The sequence below is a fragment of the Bos indicus genome, chromosome 3 (genome assembly GCF_029378745.1).
Source record: "Bos indicus isolate NIAB-ARS_2022 breed Sahiwal x Tharparkar chromosome 3, NIAB-ARS_B.indTharparkar_mat_pri_1.0, whole genome shotgun sequence".
Classification (NCBI taxonomy): Eukaryota; Metazoa; Chordata; class Mammalia; order Artiodactyla; family Bovidae; genus Bos; species Bos indicus.
The window spans coordinates 50,651,925-50,677,939 of NC_091762.1; the positions used below are offsets into that span (position 1 = coordinate 50,651,925).

A 26,015-nucleotide genomic window follows, 5' to 3' on the forward strand; every position below is an offset into this window, starting at 1 on the left:
AAGAAATAATAGAAAGGAGTACAGTTTAAGCCTCACCAAATTTAGCCACTGTTTTCCTACTTTTAACATATATTAAAACCCAAAAGTTTCCAAATATAATTTAAAAAGAAGTTATAACTTATAGGATACCATTTTTTTAAGTGTATAAATCTCATCTTTAACAAACAATTTTTACAAAACCATACAACATTTTTTTCTTCTCTCAAAATTTAGTACATATAGCTAATTTAAGCTTACTTCACTTTCAAGTTTGCTAGAGTTTGAAGCTTTCTCTAGCAGCTCCTCTTGAATGAGTTGAAACTGACTAGTTCTGTGAGCCATGTTAACCTTCAGATCAGAATTCTCAGCTTCTATTTGCATCAACTTATCACGTAATTCTTCTATTCCAGAAGCAAGTCTTTGCCTTTCTCTTTCATATTGCTTGTTCATAGTATGCTGATTTTGATCTTTTAAACTTTCTGTTAATAAACATAAAAGGAAAACTGTTCTCTGTAAAACTTAAAGAATAAAATCTCATTTCAGTGTTGAAAGATTTAATCATATTTACTTTCTGATCTAAAGAATACTAAAGTGGATGAAACATAAATTAAAGAAAATATAATTAAGAAACATGGTAAGCAAGGTACTTTCTATTATTAAATATATAAAGTAGGAATAAGTTCTGACTCAATTTACTTTTCTAGATTATCACTTCATAACATAAGGACTATCTTTTTGTACCACAAAGAGCCCTTCTCCATCTTTAAAAACCCCACTGTTTGAATATAAATCATTATTTGAAAACAAAACAAAACATAAAAACATTGTCTTATCTCCTTAAACCAAAATTTATCATAAATTTATTTGGCTAACTTGATCATTTTGATATACTGTATACAGATGCAAACTGAAAACCCCAACACTGAAGTCTTCATATTCCCTAGCCAAATGATAAGAATTCAGTAATGCTCTTTAAAACTACTGAGGGTTATCAGAGGTAGTTGTTGGCATACACCTTTTCTCCATTATAAAGGTATACACTATTGCCGACTGAAAGGTAAACAAGCTTTCAGGGGTGCTTTAAAGTAGATGCACAATGTAGATGACTGCATGAGAATACACAGATGTGTAAACAAGTAGAGAAACTATGCCTTCAAGGGTTGCGTAAATACCATTTCCCATCAATTCTCCATATCCCTAATAATTCACTTTCTAAACAATCTATTATTGACTCTGTTCTTTATTAGAGAATATATAACATATATTATCACAACCTCTAATTAGAATTCCCTCTGCTGATTCCATCATTCTCGACTATATTCCTTCTAATCACTTAAGATATCTAATCTTCTCTACCATCATTTCTGCTAGCAGTCCATTGTATTTGAAGGTGGCATATGACAGGTTAAAGATACATATGTTAACCCCTAGGGCAACCACTAAAAAAAAAAAAGAGGTATAATTAATTACTTAATAGAATGCATTAAAAAAATGAAGTACAGAAATTCATTCAAAAGAAGGCAAGAAAAATGAACAAAACCCAACAGAATAAAAAGCAAACAAATAACAAGATGGTAGATTTAAACCCAAAAAGATCAATGATAACATCAAATATAAGTAACCAACACATTCCAAAAAGGGTGAAAGAATGACTAGTTACAAAAGTAAGAATCAATCATATGTATTCTATCAGAAACACACTCATATACAAAGATACATCCTTTTAAGGATGGAAGAAGTCTTCCCAGGCAAACACTAATCAACAAAAAGCCAGAGTGATAACTATCGAATTATGAACAGAGGAAAGAAAAAATAGTATTGCCTAGTGAGGTTTTCAACATATGTTGCTATAATACATTGGATAATTACAACATAAAATAGGAATGGTAAAGAGACCTATAGTCTTACAAAGTTTCTATATTTTACTTCAAGCGGAAAAATCTTAATTCTGAATAAACTATGAACTATAACAAACTATACATCAAGGCTCTATGTTGTCACTCTGCTTATTTAACTTATATGCAGAGTACATGATGCAAAAGCCGGGCTGGATGAAGCTCAGGCTGGAATCAAGGTTGCCAGGAGAAATATCAATAACCTCAGATATGCGATGATACCACTCTCTAATGGCAGAAAGTGAAGAGGAACTAAGGAGCCTATTGAAGGTGATAAAGGAGAGTGAAAAAGCTGGCTTAAAACTCAACATTCAAAAAATGAAGATCATGGCATCCGGTCCATTCAGTTCACTCAGTCATGTCCGACTCTTTGCAACCCCATGGACTGCAGCAAGCCAGGCTTCCCTGTCCATCACCAACTCCTGAAGCTTGCTCAAACTCACATCCATCAAGTCGGTGATGCCATCCAACCATCTCATCCTCTGTTATCCCCTTCTCCTCCTGCCTTCAATCTTTCCCAGCATCAGGGTCTTTTCTAATGAGTCAGTTCTTCACATCAGGTGGCCAAAGTATTGGAGTTTCAGCTTCAGCATCAGTCTTTCCAATGAATATTCAGGACTGATTTCCTTTAGAATTGACTGGTTTGATCTTGAAGTCCAAGGGACTCTCAAGAGTCTTCTCCAACACCACAGTTCAAAAGCATCAATTCTTCAATGCTCAGCTTTCATTATAGTCCAACTCTCACATCCAAACATGACTACTGGAAAAACCATAGCTTTGACTAGACGAACCTTTGTTGGCAAAGTAATTTCTCTTCTCTTCAACACACTCGAACTACTTCAACCAGTCCCATCACTTCATGGCAAATAGATGGGGAAACAATGGAAACAGTGATAGACTTTATTTTCTTGGTCTCCAAAATCACTGCAGATAGTGACTGCAGACATGAAATCAAAAGACGCTTGCTCCTTGGAAGAAAAGCTATGGCAAACCTAGACAGCGTATTAAAAGGCAGAGACATCACTTTGCCAACAAAGGTCCATATAGTCAAAGCTATGGTTTTCACAGTAGTCATGTACAGATGTGAGATGGACCATAAAGGCTGTTGTTGTTATTGTTCAGTCACCCAGTCGTGACCGACTCTTCCCAACCCCATGGACTGCAATACGCCAGGCCTCCCTATCCCTCATCATCTCCCAGAGTTTGCCCAAGTTCATGTTCATTGCATCAGTGATGCCTTCCAGCCATCATCCTCTGACGCCCTTTCCTCCTGCTGCCTTCAATCTTTCCCAGCATCAGGGTCTTTTCCAATCAGTTGGTTCTTCACATCAGGTGGCCAAAGTATTGGAGTTTCAGCTTCAGCATCAGTCCTTCCAGTGAATATTCAGGGTTGATTTCCCTTAAAATTGACTGGTTTGATCTCTTGCTGTCCAAGGGACTTTCATCAGGAGTCTTCTCCAGCACAGTTCAAAGGCATCAATTCTTTGGCGTTCTACCTTCTTTATGGTCCAGCTCTCATGACCATATGTGACCACTGGGAAGACCATAGCCTTGACTACACAGACCTTTGTCAGCAGAGTAAAGTCTCTGCTCTGTCTAGGTTTGTCATTGCTTTCCAGCAAAGAGGCAATCATCTTCTGATTTCATGGCTGCAGTCACCACCCACAGTGATTTTGGAGCCCAAAAAGAGGAAATCTGTCACTACTTCCACCTTTTCCCCTTCTATTTGAAGGCTGAGCACCACAGAATTGATGCTTTGCAGTGCTGGAGAAGACTCTTGAGAGTCTCTTGGACTGCAAGGAGATCAAACCAGTCAATCCTGGAGAAAATCAACCCTGAATATTAACTGGAAGGACTGATGCTCAAGCTTCAATACTTTGGCCACCTGATGTGAAGAGCTGACTTATTGGAAAAGACTCTGATGCTGGGAAAAACTGAGGGCAGGAGGAGAAGGGGAAGATGGAGGATAAGATGATTGGATGGCATCATTGACTCAATATGACACAAATTTCAGTAAACCCCAGGAGATAGCGAAGGACAGTCTGGTGTGCTGCAGTCCACTGGGTCACAGAGTTGGACATGACTGAGCAAGTGAACAACAACCAGAAAGAGAAATTAGAGAATAATCCCATTTACAATTGAGTCAAAAAGAATTAAATAGTTAGGAATAAATATAACCAAATAGGTAAAAGATCTGTATACTGAAAACTATAAGACACTGATGAAAGAAATTGAAGACAAATAAATGAAGACATTTCATCCTCATGGATTAGAAGAATTAACATTGTGAAAATATTTATATTACCAGAAGTGATCTACTGATTCAATTCAACCCCTATAAAAATTCCAAAGGTATTTTTCACAGAAATTGAATAAACAAGCCTAAAATTTATATGGAACTACAAAAGAGAAAGAACAAAACTGAAGGCATTATACTAGCTGGTTTCAAACTATGTGACAAAGCTATAGGAATCAAAAAAGTATAACACTGGCATAAAAACAGACACATAGATCAATGGGACAAAAACAGAAAGATCATAAATAATGGTCAATTCATTTACAACAAAGGAGTGAAGAATACTTCACAGGGAAAGGATAGTCTCTTCAATAAACAGTGTCAGGAAAACTGGACAGCAACAAGAATGAAACTCGACAACTATCTTACACCATACACAAAAATTAACCTAAAAATGGATTAAAGACATGAACTGTGAACATAAGACATGAAGTATAAAATTCCTAGAAAAAAAACAACAACATAGACTGTCAGCTATTAGACATCAGTCTCAGCAGTGACTGTCTTTTGGTGATTTTTCTTTTTTTTTGCATTTTACATCAAAAGCAAAACCAAATAAGCAGGACTATATCAAACTAAAAAGTTCCTATATAGCAAAGGAAATCATCAACAAAATGAAAAGTCAACTTATGGAATGGGAGAAAATATTTTAAAATCATTTATCTGATAAGAGGTTAATAGTCTGAACATATTTAAAAAATCACAACTCAACACCAAAAATAAAGGCAGAGAATCTGAACAGACATTTTTCCAGAGAAGACACCAATGGCCAATAGGTACAAACAACACTAAGCATCATGAAAATCTAAATCAAAACTACAATAACATAACAAAAAGATTCTAATTTGAATAGTACAGGAAACTATATTCAGTATAGTTTATCTTGTGATAAACCATAATGAAAAAGAATATAAAAAAGAATGTATATTTGTGTATAACTGAGTCACTTTGCCTACAGCAGAGATTGATACATTGTAAATTAACTATTATGTTTCAATTAAAAAAAAAAAAGATAGCCAACAAGGACCTACTATATAGCACAAGGAATTCTACTCAATATTCTGTAATATCCTAAATAGAAAGATAATTTGAATAAGAATGGGAAAAAGATTAAATTAAATTAAAAAATTACAAAAAAAACTCACAGTGAGCTATCACTTGACAGCTGTTAGAAAGGCTGTATAAAAAAGATGAGATATAACAACTATTGGTGAGGATGTTGAGAAAAATGAACCCTGTATACTGCTGGTGGGAATGTAAATTGGCACAGTAACTATGAAGAACAGTATGGCAGTTCCTCAAAAAATTAAAAACAGAACTACCATAAGATCTAGCAATTCCACTTCTGGATATTATCTGAAAGAAAATCTGTATGGAAACACAAAAAATCCCAAACAGCCAAAACAGTCTAAAGAAAGAAGAACAAAGCTCAGAGTATCATGCTCTATGATTTTAAACTATTCTACAGATCTATAGTAATCAAAATGGTATGGCACTGGCACAAAACTAGACACACAGTTCAATGGAACAAAGTAGACAGCCCAGAAATAAATTCACACTTTATGTTCAATTAATCTATGGCAAAGAAGAGAGAATATACAATGGGAAAAAGACAGCCCCTCTAATAAATGGACAGAGATATGCAAAAGAATCTAAATGGGCTACTTTCTTAAACCACATACAACAATAAACTCACAATGGAGTAAAGACAAAGATAAGATCTGAAATCATAGTATTTCTACAAGAAAACACAGGCAGTAAGCTTTCTGACATTAGTCTTAGCAATATTTTTGGGGTCTAGTCTCCTCAGGCAAGGAAAACAAGAGCAATAATAAACAAGTAGGACTACATCAAACTAAAATGTTTTTGCACAATGAATGAAATTATCAACAAAATGAGACATCCTACTGTATAGGAGGAGATATTTGCAAATGATATAATTTGATAAGGGGTTAATAATCCAAAATATACAAAGAACTCACACAGCTCAGTATCACTAAAACAACCTGATTTTAAATACAGGCAGAGGACATGAATAGACATTTTTCCAAAGAACACATACAGATGCCAACAGGTACATGAAAAGATGCTCAACAATACTTATCATCAGGGAAACACAATCAAAACCACAATGAACTACCTCAAACCTATCAGAATGGGTATTATCAAAAACACAACAAATAACAACTGAATGTGGAACAACAAGAATGTGGAGAGAAATGCACTTTTAGTGCACTACTAGAGAGAGTATAAATTGGCAGACACTGTTGAAAACAGTATGGGGGTACCTTTTTTAATCTTTAAAACCACCATACGACCCAGTAATTACACTTTTGGGTATGCTTCTGAAGAAAATAAAATACTAGTTAGAAAATATATCTGTACTCCTATATTCATTGCAGCCTATTTTACAACAGCCCAGATATAGTAGCAACCTAAGTGTCCATCAATTGGTAAATGGATCAAGAAGGTGTATATACAGAATGTATTTATAAAATAGAATATTAGTCATAAAACAGAGTGAAATCCTGATTATTTGCAACAGCATGGATTGATATAGAGGGTATTATGATAAGTAAAATAAGCTAGACAGAGGAAAAACAAATATTGTATTATTTCATTCATATAAAATTTACATATGGAATCTAAAAAACAAAACAAATGAACAAACATAACAAAACAGAAACAGACTCATACATACAGAGAACCACCTGGTGGTTGCAGTTGGGAAGGGGGAAGGGGAAGAAGATAAGTGAAATAGGTAAGAGAGACTAAGAGGCACAAACTCGGTTACAAAACAAATGAATCATGGAGATAAAAGGTACAGTATGGACAATACAGTCAATAATATCCTAGTAACATTGTATGGCATCAAATGGTAACTAGACTTACCATGGTGATTTTGTAATGTCCAATCATTATGTTTTACAGCTTGAACTAACATAATGTTGTAGGTCAATTACATTTACTGTATTTACAATAAAGACAGAAAAAAAAAAAGGAAGGAAGAAAGAAGAAAGGGCCAATGTTCAAATTTTTAAAAGCAACAAATAAATAAATAAAATGAAGAGAGTCTTAAAAAGACTACTTAATAATCTATATATTCACATATAAGGAATTCAACTGATCTGCTATTACAGTAAGTCCCCTATATATAAATGAGTTCCATTCTGAGAGCACATCCATAAGTCCAACAAAGGCAGCTGTGATCAGCTATTTTTCACACAAATACTTAAAAAAAAAAAAAGTAAATAAACATTTTAAAACACAGTACAGTACTTTGGAAAGTACAGTGGTACAGTATAACAGCTGGTACCTGTTAGCAGTACCAGCTACATCACCACTGCTTTTATGCTTGCTTCTGGACACTCAGAAAACTAAGATCATGGCATCTGGTCCCATCATTTCATGGAAAATAGATGGGGAAACAGTGTCAGACTTTATTTTTTGGGGCTCCAAAATCACTGCAGATGGTGATCACAGCCATGAAATTAAAAGATGCTTACTGCTTGGAAGGAAAGTTATGACCAACCTAGATAGCATATTAGAAAGCAGAGACATTACTTTGCCAACAAAGGTCCGTCTAGTCAAGGCTATGATTTTTCCAGTGGTCATGTATGGATGTGAGAGTTGGACTGTGAAGAAAGCTGAGCACCGAAGAATTGATGCTTTTGAACTGTGGTGTTGGAGAAGACTCTTGAGAGTCCCTTGGACTGCAAGGAGATCCAACCAATCCATTCTAAAGATCAGTCTGGGTGTTCTTTGGAAGGAATAATGCTGAAGCTGAAACTCCAGTACTTTGGCCACCTCATGTGAAGAGTTGGCTCATTGGAAAAGACTGATGCTGGGAGGGATTGGGGGCAGGAGGAGAAGGGGACGACAGAGTTTGAGATGGTTGGATGGCATCACTGACTCAATGGACGTGAGTCTGAGTGAACTCCGGGAGTTGGTGATGGACAGGGAGCCCTGGCGTGCTGCAATTCATGGGGTAGCAAAGAGTCGGACATGACTGAGCGACTGAACTGAACTGTACTGAACTGGACATCTTGGGCTTGAAAGAAAGATACTGTACTCTACAATGTAAAGGACACAAAAGCACAGCCACTTGTAGAGGATGCACACATGTGACAATGTATGCCAGACATGTGAACTAATTTATGTGGTTGGACATGTGAATGCATGCTCGCATCTTTCAAAGTTTGCAGCTTGGAGGTTTGTATATAGGATACTTAATGGTATTACAAATACTTCAAGTTTTCTTCTATACAGTGGTTTCTTCATGTTAATTACTGGTTAAGAACCAAGTATGTTAAAAATAAAAGCTGGTCCTAATGTACAATACAATGACAATAGGTTATACTGTTGTATATTAGAAAGTTGTTAACAGAGTAGATCTTAAGACATTCTCCTTTTTATTTTTTGGTATATTTACAAGATGATGTATGTTAACCAATTTACTGTGATCATTTCATAATATATGTAAATTAAGTCATTATGCTATACACAGTAGGAGAAGGCAATGGCACCCCATTCCGGTAGTCTTGCCTGGAAAAAAAATCCCATGGATGGAGGAGCCTGGTAGGCTGCAGTCCATGGGGTCGCTAAGAGTTGGACACGACTTAACTTTCACTTTCACTTTTCACTTTCATGCATTGGAGAAGGAAATGCCAACCTACTCCAGCGTTCTTGCCTGGAGAATCCCAGGGACGGGGGAGCCTGGTGGGCTTCCATCTATGGGGTCGCACATAGTCGGACATGACTGAAGTGACTTAGCAGCAGTAGCAGCAGCAGCTATACACAGTGCTATATGTCAACTATATCTCAAAAGAACTGCAAAAAAAATTTCACCCAATAATTACAGAATACAGAATTTTTTCAAGTGAATCAGGAATATTCATCAAGAGAGATCATACGCTGGCCAATAAACTGAGCTTCAAAAAACATTTAAAAAATTTAAATCAGGTTCTTTCATGAATTCATTTGTTTAATGAAAACAACCTAATGTCCACCACTAATAACAGAGATATCTGGAAAATGACTAAATATTTGGAAATAAACACACATAGAAGATATTATAAGACATAATAAAATGTAAGATATTATAAGACATGAATAAAATGTAAACTGAATAAAATGTAAACATTACCTAAAAGTAAGTTATACAGCTAATTTTAATTAGCTGAAGATACAGCTGAAGTAGTGCCTAAAAGTAAGATTATACCCTTAAATACTTTTGAAAAGGAAAATTTTAAGTCAATAATCTAAGCTTTCACTTTAAGAAAATTTTGAAAAGAAGAGAACATTAAGCCCAAAGTAACTGGGAAGGAATATATGGAACCTGAAGGAAATATTATACAGCAGTCCTCTTTTATCCTCAGTTTCACATTCTGAGGTTTCAGTTACCTGCTGTTAAGTAAGGCTTGGCTATAATACATGGAAAATTCCAGAAATAAACAATTCCTAAGTTTTAAACTGTGTGGTATTCTGAGAGGTGTGATAACGTCTTACACTGTCCCTTGTCATCCAGCTCCAAATTGCCAAAGACGTATATAATAATCCCTTTATCCTGGTATTGTGCCTTTTAGACACTTAGTGGTCAACTAGGTTATCAAATCAACTGTTGCAGTATCATGGCGCATATGTTCAAGTAATACTTATTTTACTTAATAATGGTCCTGAAGTCCAAGAGTAGTAATGCTAGAAATCCAAATATTCCAAAAAGAAGCTGTAATATGCTTCAGTGAAAAGGTGAAAGTTCTAGATTTAATAAGGAAAGAAAAAAGTTATATGCTGAGGGTGCTAAGATCTATAGTAAGAATCTTCTGTCCACGAAATTGTGAAAAAGAAATTTGTGCTAATTTTGCTATCATAGGTCAAACTGCAAAAGTTACAGCCACAACGTGTGAAGATGAAAAAGCCATTTAAAAGTGTATAATAGGAGGGAGGAGGGTTCAGGATGGGGAACACAGGTATACCTGTGGTGGATTCATTTCGATATTTGGCAAAACTAATACAATATTGTAAAGTTTAAAAATAAAATAAAAAAGAAAAAAAGAAAAAAAAAGTGTACAATAGAGGGAAAGACAGAGAGACCACATTCCTATAACTTTTATTATAGTACACTGTTATAATTATTCTATTTTATTGTTAGTTATTGTTGTTAACCTCTTACTGTACCTAATTGACAAACTAAACTTTATCATTTGTATGTACAGGAAAAAACTTCGTAGTATATAGGGGTCAGTACCATCTGTAGTTTCAGGCATTCACTGGAGGTCTTAGAACATATCCTGGAAGGATAGGCAGGGACTACTGTATGTCTTAACTGTGTGATGGTAACAAGGGTATATACATATGAAAAAACAAACCTTTGACAAAATGTACTGAATTTCATATTTTAGATGGATGCATCATAAAATGTAAGGAAATCTTACTTTAAAAAAGTGTATTTTTAAAGAATGATGCAACATTTAATAATTTTGAAACAATTTTTTACTGTCTTATCAACACTAAGTAGTACTAACAGATTATCAGGTATGTTTGATAATAGAAACCAACAGACCCCACATGCAAAAACAACAAAAAGTACACATGACACTGTGATCCAGCCATTAAAAAAAAACCATCATAAAGAACTCTAATTATAATTTATTAAAAGAATTGAACATACCTACTTGATTACCTAGTTTTACAGGTTCTATTTCTAAACTGTTTAATTTGCGACCTTCTTGGTAGTCATTACAAGCAGTAAGATTGTGAGATAACTGATTTGCAGTCAGGTTTGCCTGAAGCTTCTGAATTTCTGCCTCTTTTATTGCAAGTTTAATCCTGGCACAAAAGAAAATGAACCAAAAAGCATTAGAAAGATTCTGTAAAAATATCACATCCCATTTTTCCCTTTCAAATTAAAAAAATTTTAATTAAAACTCTGATATTAGTCAACTATTGGCCAGGATACAGAAAATCTTACAAACCACTGAATACATTGTAAACAGGTTCAGTTACTTCAGAAACTGGATAGTACCCACCCTGCTGCTGCTGCTGCTGCTAAGTCGCTTCAGTTGTGTCCGACTCTGTGCAACCCCATAGACAGCAGCCCACCAGGCTCCGCCATCCCTGGGATTCTCCCGGCAAGTACCCACCCTACAACCCAGCAATTCTACTTTTAGAAACATCTGCTAGGGAAACTCTCACATATTATACAGGAAACATGTATATATACCTCACAGCATTATTTTTAACAGACGAAAACTATACATACAGTAAGTCTCCCTCAAGTTGCCAACTTACAAAGATGCGAATGTGCATTCTCATGTCCAATCACAAGTTAGTTGACATGTCTAGTGCACTGTCGTGTGTGTGCATCCTCTTACAAGGGGTTGTGCTTTTGTATCCTTTACTGTATAGTACTGAATAGAGTATGGTAGTACATTATCTTTATTTCAAGCTCAGGATGTCCAGAAACAAGTGTAAAAGCAGTGGTGATATCGGTGTTAAGAAGCTCCAAGTGATGATGTTGGAAACAAAAGTGAAAATAATTTAAAGTGGAGTCAAAAAGATGGGAGACATCGCTAGTTCTTGTAACATGAATCGCTCAACCACTGGCACAATTCCAAAGAAAATGGACAGTTATGGAACGGAAGTCCACTGTGCTGATGATGTCGACAATAATATGAAAGAAGCATGGAAAAGTGATGGAAGAGATAGAAAGACTTCTTGGTGTGTGGAGGCCAAGATAAGCATCAGTGTCAAGGCCTGCTCAGTTTAATGCTGATTCAAGAAAAAGCTAAAAGCCTTTATAAAGACTTTAACACAGCAAAAAAAGTGAAAGTGAAGTCACTAAGTTGTGTCTGACTCTTGCTACCCCATGGGCTGTAGCCTACCAGGCTCCTCCATCCATGAGATTTTCCAGGCAAGAGTACTGGAGTGGGTTGCCATTTCCTTCTCCAGAGGATCTTTCTGACCCAGGGATCAAACCCAGGTTTCCCACATTGTAGGCAGACGCTTTACCATCTGAGCCACTATTGGGCACATCTTTAAAAGCCAGTCATGGCTGGCTTCACCAATTCAAGGCTAGAGCCAATTTTCACAAGGTAAAAGTAAGTGGTGAGGCAGTGAATGCAGATATGGTAGCTACCCAGGAATTTCCTGAAACGCTTCTGAGAAATTATTGATGAAGGCATGTATTTACCCAAGATGGTTTTTAATGTGGATGAGACAAGACTGTACTGGAAGAGAATGCCAAACCGAAGTTACGTCAGTGAGGAGGAAATGTTGATGGCAAACTATAAAAGCAGCAAAGGATAAGATAACTACTATTTAGGGGTAACACTTTTAGCGATATGAAGCTGAAGTCTCTCAGTTCATTATTCATAGAACTCAAGAGCCCTTAAAAACATAGCCAAGGGTTCTCTTCCTGTTCTGTGGAAGACTAACCCTAAAGCCTGGGTTATACACACTGTTTTCCAGGATGGTTTTGCTTGAAGAAGGATGTCCATTCAATATTCTTTTGCTGCTTAACAATGCTCCAGGCCATTCCCCATTCATGGGCAGCTATCATCCTAACATCAAAGTAGTGCATCTGCCAACAAACACTACATTGCTCATCCAACCTAAGGACCAGGGAGTTATAGAGACTTTCAAGAAATATTATTTATGTCAGACTTTTTTCATCAAACAGTAAAGGTGAATGACAAATCAGGAACAACCTTGCTCCAATTTTGGAAGGACTGTAACATAAAAAACAGTGACTATAGGTCATAAGGGTTTCCCTGAAGGCTCAGATAGTAGAGAATCTGCCTGCACTATGGGAGACCTGGGTTTGATCCCTGGGTTGGGACGATCCCCTGGAGAAGGGAATGGGTACCCGCTTCAGTATTCTTGTTTGGAGAATTCCATGGACAGAGGAGCCTGGCGGGCTATAGTTCATGGGGCTGCAAAGAATTGAACACGATTGAGTGACTAACACTGGGAGTCATTGGATAGGCCATAAAAAGCAATGACTTTGCTTGGTGTGACTTAATGGCTGTTATTATGAATGGGGGTTGGAAGAACCTTTGCCCACAGTTTGTTCACAATTTTTGTGGATTTGAGAAGGTGGATGAGGAGTCCAAAGAGGTCTTCAGCAACTTAATGACCTCAGCAAGAACCTACAGCTATATCTACAAGAGGACAACTTCACTGAAGACCTGATGGAATTGGAGGCTCAGAGAAAGTACAACGAGATACAAGGGGAAGAAGAAGTAACTGAAGAACTAAAGAGATTCACGATGCAGGAAATGGCAAGGGAATTTTATTTGGGGAGGCACTGTTAGTTTTTAAGGCACAGGACCCAAATGTAGAACAGTACATGAAGATGGCAGCAGCTGTTCAGAATGCAATCCAGTGCTACTGTGTCATTTATGATGAGAAAAAAAGAGTTACTACCCAGATATCACTGAAACATTTTTTTCAAGAGGTAGAACTGAATCCAGCAAGGAACAAGAACCTGTGCCATCAATGTCAGACGTGAGTGAAATTGCAGCTTGCCTTCCATCTTCTATTGCTGATGATCTTTCAACTCTACCATCTCCCACCTCTCCCTCCTTCAGTTAGTGACTCATCTTGCCTGTTCACTTGATACCGACCTCTGTATGCCAACTATTGTACTGTGCTACTGTACTTTTCAAGTTACTGTACTGTAAGATTAAATTTTTTTCTTTTTTGTGTTTGTTTTTTTATGTATTATTTGTGTGAAAAGTATTATAAACCTATTATAGTTTATATATATATAAAATATATATATTATATAACAGATTGTATTAGTTGGGTACCTAGGTTAACTTTGTTGGACTTAAGAACACACTCTTGGAATGGAACTTGACTGTATGTAGGAGACTTACTGTAAGGTAACTATATAAATAAAGGAACAGATACATTGTGATGAAGTTATAAGATAGACTCTTACACTTCTATTAAAACTAGACTAACAATACTAATCCATCCATTGAACAATCATTCCACCTACCTACCTCAACATGGAAGAATTTTAAAATGATGCTAAGTGAAAAAGCAAAATTACAAACAATATAAAAACAGCATATTTATGCATATGAGTGTAAACATGCACAAATGAACTGAAGAGTAGATACCCAACTCATGATAGCAGATAATTAGGAGGAGAATGGGTCTAGTGTTAAGGATTAAGGGAATTATCCATCCTGTAATGTTTTACTTTTCATTTAAAGAAACAGATTTGAAAAAAAGTATCAAAAAATGTTAAGAAGAATCAACCTTCATCGTGGAAATACCAGTTCAGTTCAGTTCAGTTCAGTCTAACAGTCCTGTCCGACTCTTTGCGACCCCATGGACTACAGCATGTCAGGCTTCCCTGTCTACCACCAATTCCCAGGCTTGCTCAAACTCATGTGGAAATATAGATATTTGTTAAAACATTCTCTAGCTTTCTCTGCATATTTTTCAATTTAATCAAAGATCTTAATTCCAATTTTTTAAAAACATTGTATTTGCTACAACTTCAGGATCTGAAAACCATACCTCAATTCCGAAATCACCATTTTATTTGTCTCACAGCAGCCAATGTAACTGTCTTGCTTATTTGACAAACTGCTCATCTGGTGCTTAGAAAGAGGTGATTTAAAACCAAATATTTCTCTTTTTAACTGCAAGTTTAAAAACAAAGATATATAAACTTATAATACCTATGACATAATCATTTTTTATGCAGAACTTCAAGTCTGAAAAATTTCATGCACAGAAATAACCTAACAGTCATCAATAGAATATATAAATTTATTACACATTATAAAATATTAATGGGAAAACTATAATAGTTAAATCTCCATTATATAAATCATTATGGAGATATTTCATAACATGGAATGAAAAGCAAGAGAGGCATATATAGAATTTTCAAAAATGCACTAAACTCTATTTTTTTTCCTGGATATATCTATATGGGGCAATATTTAAAATATGGACAAGAAGAATACATATGAATTTCAGAACAGTGGCTACCTCTGGGGAGAGAAGTGAATCGGGATTAACAAAATATATAATGAGGTTTTATCTCCCTAAAAGATTTTATTCTGCAGTAGATACCAAAACATTTCCCAGATTTAGCAAATGTACTATATTGATCTCTGTATGTATGCTGTATGTTCTGAATAGAGAATTTTGAAAATTAGTTATTAAAAGGGCAAGGTAAGCACTTAATGACTACTACCTTCAAACTATAACCAAATCACACTTTTTAGGAATAGAAAAATTTTTCTAAATTCACATTTCCAAACCATGTTATATAGTATATCAAGCATGTATTACCACTTGACTCTCAGAACCACATATCAGGTAATTCTTCATATTAAGTCAAATGAAAGCATCAATTTAAAATGAATGCTACTGTATTTTATTATTACCAAATTTTACAAGTAATCAGTACAATTAAAAATTTAAGCAAATAATCAGCATCCTAGGAAAGTAGATATTTCAGGGGGATGGAAACCAAGAATTCTATGTTCTGGTTTTAATTCTGCCACTCACTAACAGGATAAATTATTTATTTCCTTGGGTACATTTCTTTACCAATAAAATGATGGTATTGAATTGAATGATTACTAAGGCATCTTTCAGCATCCTAAATCCATGACAGTTTAAAACTGATAAAAATGTACCATCCATTCATATGTAAAACCAACCATGACACATTTATCTATACCTTTTCTTCTGATCTCACCTTTATTTTACACCTATCAATAACAAATTTCTGATACAAGTATACTTTTCTTCCTAACCTCATTTATAAATATGGTCATATCTATAACTCAGAGAAAAGGTGGCCACATGCTACCATAAAAACAATTCTAAAAGGTATATGAAAAGCTGTTCAACAGTCAACACGGAAATGAAAATTAAAACCACAATGTGATATCAATTAATACTCATTAATATGGCTGTAATCAAAGACAGACAAGAATAAATGTTGGCTATCACTTCACGGGAAATAGATGGGGAAAGAGTGGAAACAGTGTCAGTCTTTATTTTTGGGGGCTCCAAAGTCACTGCAGATGGTGACTGCAGCCATGAAATTAAAAGACGCTTACTGCTTGGAAGGAAAGTTATGACCAACCTAGATAGCACATTCAAAAGCAGAGATATTACTTTGCCAACAAAGGTCTGTCTAGTCAAGGCTATGGTTTTTCCAGTGGTCATGTATGGATGTGAGAGTTGGACTATGAAGAAAGCTGAGCACCGAAGAATTGATGCTTTTGAACTGTGGTGTTGGAGAAGACTCTTGAGAGTCCCATTGACTGCAAGGAGATCCAACCAGTCCATCCTAAAGGAGATCAGTCCTGGGTATTCACTGGAAGGACTGATGCTAAAGCTGAAACTCCAGTACTTTGGCGACCTCATGCGAAGAGTTGACTCATTGGAAAAGACCCTGATGCTGGGAGGGATTGGGGGCAGGAGGAGAAGGGGACGACAGAGGATGAGATGGCTGGATGGCATCACCCACTTGATGCACGATTTTGGGTGAACTCCGGGAGTTGGTGATGGACAGGGAGGCCTGGTGTGCTGAGATTCATGGGGTCACAAAGAGTCGGACAGGACTGAGCGACTGAACTGAACTGAACTGAAGATGCAGAAAAACAGAAATCCTCATATATTGCTGGTGAGAATTAAAGTGGTGCAGCCACTTTGGAAAACAATTTGGCATAAATTTACCACATGACTCAGCAAATCTACTTCTAGGTATCTACTCAAGAGAAATCTGTGGATGGAGACTTGTAAGCAAATGCTCAAAACAGCATCATTTATAACAGTCCAAAAGTGGAAAAAACCCAAACGTCCTCCTATTGGTGAATGAATAAATGTGGCAGATCCATACAAAGGAATAGTATTAAACAACAGAAAGAAATGAAATACTGATACATATCACAATGAAAGATCCTCAAAAACATTAAGAATGCAAAAGACCACATATTATATAATTCAGTTATATGAAATGTCCAGAAAAGACAAATCTCTAGAGGCAGAAGAGTGGATCCCCTCGGAGTGGGGATGGGTTGTTGTTCAGATGCTAAGCTGTACCCGACCCCATGTCTGTGCAACCCCATGGACTGTGTCCATCAGGCTCCTCTGTCCATGGGATTTTTCAGGCAAGAATACTGGAGTGGGTTGCTATTTCCTTCTCCAGGGTATGACCTCCTGGAGTTTGCTCAAACTTTTGTCCATTGAGTCAATGATGCCATCCAATCATCTCATCCTCTGTGTCCCCTTTCTCCTCCTGCCTTCAATCTTTCACAGCATCACAGTACTGAGACTAATTATAAATGGGCACAAGGGGCCTTTGGGGGATAGAAATATATGAAAACGGGATTGTGATGATTATTTCCATACTTATAGATTTACCTAAAATCATTGAATAGTATACTTAAAATAGGTGAATATTGTGGTATATAAAAGTTCCTTTAATAAAACTGTTTTTAAAAATTTGATGGCATTCTTATACATGGCATAAGAGAGATTGAGACAGGGTAGAACAGTAGAAAGGTAAGTTCAGAAAAGAAAAAAGGATGAGATAGAAAGAACTGATGACTGAAAGCAGGTATATAAGGAAAACAATGGAAGGTAATAAAGCAACAACAAAATCATGATCTCTTATAAAGCACTTAGGTAAAATTTTCCTTGTCACATACTTACAGGCAACTGGGACATAATTTTTTCCAAACTTCTCAGTTCTACCCTCGAACTTTCTATTTCCTGCTGACACAAATCCAGTCTCTCATTCTGTGTTGCAATACGAACTTTTAATTCTCGGTTTTCATTCATTAGAGAAAATTTTTCTCTAAGTATTTCATCTTTGTCCTCTAAGTCACTCTCTAGCTTCAGAATACTTTGTCTAGATTCAGTTAGTTGTGCCATGACTTCTGAATTTTTCACTGCCATGATCCTTAATTTTTCTTTCCCATTATTATTTTCTTCTTTTAACTGCCTATGAAGAAAAAAGCATAAAAATGAAAATTAAACATTCACTTTCAATAATCATGTTAATCAATCTCACTTTTATGATATTTTAAAGCTTAATCCTGAAACCTACTCACATTTACTGAGTGCCTATCTTCTGCATGTTAGGCACTCACAACTTTATGTGGCTGGTACTATTGTTACTCCCTGATTAAAGATAAGGAAAATGAGGCAAAGAAAAATGAAACTTGCCCAGTGTTTCACAGTAATTGGACAGAATAACTCCACTATTTTGGAGGCATTTCAGCTCCCTTTTAAAAAGTGTATGACAGGAGAGTAACTCTTAAGTCCTAACACGATATTTTGCAGCATCAAGTTTTAGAAAGTATAAGGAAAAATCATGAACTCTAAAAGGTAAAATCTAATTAACTATTAATAAGATTATTATCAGCATTATTTTTTAATATATATAAACACGTCAAACATTAGAACAACCTAATTTTAGAACTGTAACTGAATTTCATCAGTTCCCTTTTTCACATTTTTTACATCTTGAAATTACAATGTTAAACTAGGTGATTTCTCCTAATCTGAAGAATATATATTCTACTAACTAGCTGATGTGGCCACATTACAAGGACATTCAGTTCAGTTCAGTCGCTCAGTTGTGTCCAACTCTTTGTGACCCCATGAATCAGCACGCCAAGCCTCCCTGTCCACCACCAACTCCCGGAGTTCACTCAAACTTATCTCCATAGGGTTGGTGATGCCATCCAGCCATCTCATCCTCTGTCGTCCCCTTCTCCTCCTGCCCCCAATCCCTCCCAGCATCAGAGTCTTTTCCAATGAGTCAACTCTTCGCATGAGGTCGCCAAAGTATCGGAGTTTCAGCTTTAGCATCAGTCCTTCCAATGAATACCCAGGACTGGTCTCCTTTAGGATGGACTGGTTGGATCTCCTTGCAGTCAATGGGACTCTCAAGAGTCTTCTCCAACACCACAGTTCAAAAGTATCAATTCTTTAGCACTCAGCTTTCTTCACAGTCCAACTCTCACATCCATACATGACCACTGGAAAAACCATAACCTTGACTAGACAGACCTTTGTTGGCAAAGTAATGTCTCTGCTTTCTAATATGCTATCTAGGTTGGTCATAACTTTCCTTCCAAAGACATTAGGTCTCTGTTAATTTTTTCTATATGTATGCAAGACAAAATGTTGATCATACTACTCTATTTAAGTATGTTAACATCAACACACGTTTTATTCATTGATAACCTGAACCTTATAAGTAGAAAACAATCTTAGTTATGAATGCCTATCTTTCTAGATAATTTAAAGCCATAATTACAGAATACAAAATATTCTATTTTCAAATGTTTCAGGTTTTACTCTGCTGCTACTTCTACTTCCACACAAAAAAATCTTTTTTCTATAATAGGATACTGTACCTTAATTTCTCTTTTAGAATTTCAAGTTCATTTTTATACAGACCACACTTTTCCTGTAGCCTTTTATTTTCTTTTTCACAATTAATTAGATTTTTCTCTAATATTTCTTCTTCAGCTTGAACCTAAAACAATAATCTGTTTTAAGTCAACATACTAATGTGGTCATAAGTTTTAGCCATTTCAAATGCGTGATTTCAGAAAAAAACAGGAGAATGGAGTAAGTACTCCACAAGTTTAAGTCCCCAGCCTTGTAGTGAAAGGAAGAAAGTGAACTTCTAGCAATAAAGAACAGAGAGGGGGAATATTAACACCTATCCATAAATAGTTAACAACTTCAAGAGAGGGACAATAGCACTATTACCTATAAGCAGAATTGTTCTGGTCTTACCTGGACAAGGAAAGCAACTTGACAAGGCAAGCTACATTGTTACTAAAAGCTAATGTTACTAACTTTAGTAACATTAAGTTACAAAAGGCAAATGTTGCAGAGAAGCAATTTTTGAAATTTTAGCCGCAGAATACTCCCAATGGAATCACAGCCCCAAACTTAAAAGATATAAAAAGTCAAGCAGCCAGATTTGAGGAGTGAGAGTAGAGGACTGGACAGATTAGCCCCAATTCCTTTGTTAGATTCTAGGGCTATGCTGAGCAGTTGTGAAATCAACCATCCTGAGGAGACATGTGAAAAAACTCATCTCTTCCATTTTCCTCTCTTTGGTCCTCCCTCTCGAGGAGGATATTCTTCATACTAAGGATTCTACCTCCCCTTCCAGATTACCTTATTAAAAATTCCCTGGCAGTTCTGTGGTTAGGAGTCCATGATATCTCTGCCAAGAGGCCTGGGTTCAACCCCTGGTCGGGGAACTGAGATCCCACAAGCCATGTGGTGTGGCCAAAAAAAAAAAATCCTTTCTACGGTATTTCTTTCCCAAAGGGACCTTTTCCAAGGCTTTCAAAACAGTGATCTTATTAATTCACACTTAAAACTTCAGAATCTAATGGAATCTTAATTCTTTTAATTGTTAATATTTCTTCCCTTTCTACCTTTCTTTGAACAGAATTTATAAATATTAGTTAAGGATATAAAGAATTTTTCTGAATGTCCAACATGGGCTCCCTCCAAACAGGTTTATTGTCATGTGGTATTACTTGAATATATTCAATGAACATAATTAAACCCTATATTACTATGTAGAACCTGTTCAAGGAACCTTCCTCTGAGACAGAAGTGGAGCCCCTCTCAGGGTGTTATACCTAGAGAGACCAATTAAAGGCTACATAATCTACTCTGCCTTCATTTTCACTGAGGTAATGGGAACAAATTTCCTGCTTTTACTTCTATAGCTCCAAACTATTCACTCATCTTTCTCTATATTTTGTTTGTTCTCTTATCTCCATTCTTTTCCTTCTTTGGATAAGAAAGTTAATGCTCATTATAAGACTGTAAATATTATATTAACTAATCATTATACATTCTTTATTTCAATTATTATGAGTGAGATCATAAAAATTACTCCTTGCTTTAACTATAAATAAAGATATTCTATGTCTATCTTTATTTTCAGAATACGGACAATACAAAACACTGAATTTGCACAATTGCCTCTTACCTTTTCCAGTTTTTCAGCCACTTTTTCTTTATAATGTTGGAAAGCTTTACTTAGCTCTTCAGCATTATATAGTGCTTCATTCCTTTGTCGTTCAGCTCTAAAATTAAAAAACGGATAATTAATAAAAGTAAAGAATGCTCTGTACTTGTGTACTTAAGTTCCAAAGTAACCTGTATTTAATTATAAGGAATAATTAGAGAGAAGCAGATTTCTCTGTTAAAAAAAATGAGTATAAGACTTAAAATGAAAAATGAAGATTAGACTACAATAATTTCATCAATATAAGATATCTACATGAAAAACAAAACAGAACATAAAATACTTATAAACTTTGAAACATTTTTATGTGTTGGCAATTTTTTTTCCTATCTGGAAAAGAGAGATTAGGAAGTAGCCTGAGGCTGTATGATAGATCTCAAAATTCAGGTATTACAGAAACAGTCCATGGTCTAGTATATTAAAAATACTCAGTAAATCTTGTAATCTTTGCAAAGGCCAAGTAATTTTTAAAAATGTATTTCAAATGACAGTAACTTCTACTGATATAAGATACAAAATCTTAACAACAAAATCCAACCACCGACAACCACGTTGTCTCACCTCTCAGTTGATTCTGACCTTTCCTCATATCTCTCACACTGAACTGAGACTACTGGGCTGGCATTTGGTCAATTTCACACCCATATCTAAAATTTTTTCTATATTCAAACCTATTTTTAATCCCATTATTTTAAAGTTAGCAACTCTTCTCTTATCCAAAGTGAATTCCTTTGTCTATACTCTAGATCTTAGTTCCTCCCTTTCAGGAACTTTTATTTTTATATTTTCAGAGTCTTCTCTATGGGCTTACAAATTCGAGTTAAAGTATCTCACAGGACTTTCCCGATAGCCCAATGGTTAAGATTCTGTGTTTCCAATGCCAGAGGGCACGAGTTTGATCTCTTGTTGGAGGAACTAAGATCCCACATGCCACATGGCATGGCCAAAAAAATATTTTAAAAGATAAAATGTGTTTTCTAAAAGAGAGAGAAAAAATAAAGTATCTCTTACTTCCTGAATATAAGAGGTTCTTAAATTTGGAGAGCAACTGCAGATTATCTGAGCTATCTACTTAGATCAAAGTTTCAGATTTAAAAAAAAGGGGGCATTTATTTGAAAATCTAAGAGAATATATTCTATTCCTTCATTGATATAGCTAGAATTCAGAGAGCAAAGGATACCTGCAGCATTTCTCAAACAAAAACCTTCACAGATATGTGCTTTCCTCTGTCATCTTTCAAGCCAAACTTATCCACTTTATACTTAACTACTCTTCCTTACCAACAATTTCTTTAAAAAGGGTTTAACATTTTCAGCCACACAGAAAAGAATGGATAAATAAACCCATGTATTCTCAACCCAACTTTTATGAATCTTAAACTCTTCACTGTATTTAATGTAGCCTTTATCTTAAGCAAAGAAAATATCACAGACATTAGAGTTGACAATCCTGTGTATTCCCCTCCAAATCCCATTACCCTGACTTCTACCACAGAGGTAACACTAGTCTAACTTTTTATTATTATACATTTTGTATATTCATAGGTTAACCAAAAAAACCACAAACAATACATCACAGCTTATCTATTTGAAGAGGCACACTGTTTTCACATTTTTAACACCTCTTAAACTGGTAGGTTATTTTAATTCTGATGGCATACCATAGTTTCATGGTGGTATTTTTTAATGATTACTAAAATAACCGACTCAATGGACATGAGTTTGGGTGAACTCCGGGAGTTGGAGATGGACAGGGAGGCCTGGCGTGCTGCAATTCATGGGGTCACAAAGAGTCGGACGCAACTGAGCGACTGAACTGAACTGAAAATAACGGTACACCTTAAAATCTGTGTAATCTTACATTCAATGAAGGACTGTACTTTCTTTTCCATGTTTCTTTTAAATTTATTTTTATCTGGAGGATAATTGTTTTATAATATTGTGTTGGTTTCTGCCATACACCAACCTGAATCAGCCATAGGTATACATATGTCCCTTCCCTCCAGAATCTCCCTCCCACCTGCCACCCCATCCCTTCTAGGCTTTTTTCCATGTTTTTAATACTTCATATGAATGGTACCACAATGTATATATACATCCTTCTATAGACTACTTTTATTAATTATCATTAAGATCTGTGTATGTTCACCCCTGTGACTATAGTTCATTTTTAAATAAATCTACTATATACTATTGTGTGGTATAAAAATAGTATAATTTGTTCATCCATTTTTTTAGTTGCTAGGCACTAAGGTTGTTTCCAGTTAATACAGTATTGCAATGAACATCTGTGGTGCGTAGCTCCTTGGCAATAGGTATGAGAGTTTGTTGAAACCTAAGCACACTGGAGGCCCACGTGTGTGATAAGTCAGTTCAGTTGTGTCCGATTCTTTGCACCCTATGGACTGTAGCCTGTCAGGCTCCTCTGTCTGCAATTACTCAGCCTGTGCACCTACAGACTGTGCACCTAGAGCCTGTGTGTAGAAACAAGAGAAGGCACCACAATGAGTAGCCTACACACTGCGACTAGAATAGCCCCCACCCTGTTCTCCGCAAACTAGAGACAGTTGCCTTGCAGCAACGAAGATCCAGCACAACCAAAAATATAAATAATTTTTTAAACCTTCTTAGTATTAAAAGAAAAAAAAGTAGGTGCCCAAAATCAGAAAATGAGAGGTTCAGTAACTTGCCCAAGATCTCACAGATTACTTGAAACGTAACTTGTTTCCATAATCTTTCTAAATAACCACTTTACACTACTATATCTGGCATGGTATTCAATTCCCTGGGGCCTAGAGTCAGTTACTTGGGTTCAAATTCTCCCTCTACCACTTTCTAATGGGGTGACTTTAACTTCTAATTCAGTTTCCTCATCTATTTATGCAGAGTATTATCAATCTCATATGACAGTATGAGAAATAAGTAAGTTACACACCAGAAGCACTTAGAAGCATTTATACACAATAAATGTTCAGTAAGTTACTGTAGTTACTATCAAATTTAAAACTTTTGCCAATCAATTAAATAACAGTGTGAAATGACTGTAGCTTTATAAACTTACTATAATTTTAATTAACATTTTTGATGACAGTAAGGTTAAGCAACTTTCATGTTTCATTAGCCATTTGAACTTCCTATCCTTTATCTCTTCAGAATCTTTGTCTTTTATTACTGTATATCCCCTACCCCATGCCATCCCTCTTGCCTCCTGAGAAACCTGTATGCGAGTCAAGAAGCAACAGTTAGAACCTTACATGGAACAATTGACCAGTTTAAAATTGGGAAAGGAGTATTAAAAGGCTGTATATTGTCATCCTGCTTATTAAACATATGCAGAATATATCATGCAAAATGCTGGGCTAGATGAGTTACAAGCTGGAGTCAAGACTGCTGAGACTATCAATAACCTTAGATATGCAGATGACACCACCCTTATGCAGAAAGCAAAGAGGAACTAAAGAGCTTCTTGATGAGGGTGAAAGAGAAGAGTGAAAAAGCTGGCTTAAGACTCAACATTTAAAAAAAACTAAGATCATGGCACCTGGCTCAATCACTTCATGGAAAATAGAAGGGGAAATAGTAGAAGCAGTGGCAGATTTCCTCTTCTCGGGCTCCAAAATCACTGCAGATGGTGACTGCAGCCATGAAATTAGAAGCTGCTTGCTTCTTAAAAGGAAAACTATGACAAACCTAGGCACCATATTTAAAAAGCAAAGACATCATTTTGCCGACAACGGTCCGTATAGTCAAAGCTGTGATCTTTCCGACAGTCATGCAGGGATGTGACAGTTGGACAATAAAATAGGCTGAGCGCTGAAGAATTTATGCTTTTGAACTGTGGTGCTGGAGAAGACTCTGAAGAATCCCTTGGACTCCAAGGAGATCAAACCAGTCAGTCCTAAAGAAAATCAACCCTGAACATTCATTGGAAAGACTGAAGCTGAAGCTCCAATACTTTGGCCACCTGATGCGAAGAGCCGACTCACTGGAAAAGACCCTGATGCTGGGAAAGATAGAAGGCAAAAGAAGAAGAGGGTGGCAGAGGATGAGACGGTTGGATAGAATCACTGATTCAAAGAAAGTGAACTTGGGCAAACGCCAGTAGATAGTGAGGGAGGCCTGGCATGCTGCACTAAGACATGACTTAGTGTCGGAACAACAGCAATCTCTTCCTGTAATGTTTATGTTTTCTGGCTTTCATTTTAAAACATCCTTCCCTACCGTGATACAACATAGAAAAGATTCCCTTATATTTTTTCTAATAGTTCTCCTTTTCACAATTGGGCCTTTAATACATCTGGAATTTTTTTTTAATGCAGGTATTGTATGAGCAATCTATTTTAATTTTTTAATCAATAATCAATTCATCCAGCATCATTTTCTGAAGTTTTTGTTTTTAAAATTTTAAATCAGTAACCCCTTAATGTGGATTTTTGTCCATCTGCTACCACTGCTTTATGTCTCTCATTTGAGAGATATTTTTGCACTGAACTATATATTCTGGAGTAATTAATAAACTTCAGTCCTAAATACTTCAGCACATGTCTTCTAAGAACATGAAGATTGTTTCATATAACCATAAGTAACTATCAAATTTAAGAAATCTAAAATTGATACTATGTTGTTACTCAGTCACTAAGTCTGTCCCACTCTTTGCAACCCCAGGAAATGAAGCATGCCTAGCTTCCCTATCTTTCCCTATCTCCCTATCTCCTGGAGTTTGCTCAAACTTATGTGCAATGAGTCAGTGATGCCATCCAATCATCTCATATTCTGTTGC

The 26,015-nt window shown here is 36.0% G+C and overlaps 1 protein-coding gene across 9 annotated transcripts in view; it reads right to left on the reverse strand.

The window, feature by feature from the left end:
- Positions 1 to 26,015, reverse strand: part of CCDC18 (coiled-coil domain containing 18) — a 173,212-nt gene that overhangs the window by 120,301 nt on the left and 26,896 nt on the right. For all 9 annotated transcript variants that reach the window (XM_070786090.1, XM_070786089.1, XM_070786084.1 and 6 more), the window contains 6 exons: positions 21,197 to 21,293; positions 19,587 to 19,708; positions 17,872 to 18,163; positions 14,707 to 14,831; positions 10,841 to 10,998; positions 238 to 458 (listed from right to left, as the gene is read on the reverse strand). In XM_070786090.1, the coding sequence (XP_070642191.1) occupies positions 238 to 458; positions 10,841 to 10,998; positions 14,707 to 14,831; positions 17,872 to 18,163; positions 19,587 to 19,708; positions 21,197 to 21,293 (1,015 nt within the window). The remainder of the gene's footprint in view (positions 1 to 237; positions 459 to 10,840; positions 10,999 to 14,706; positions 14,832 to 17,871; positions 18,164 to 19,586; positions 19,709 to 21,196; positions 21,294 to 26,015) is intronic.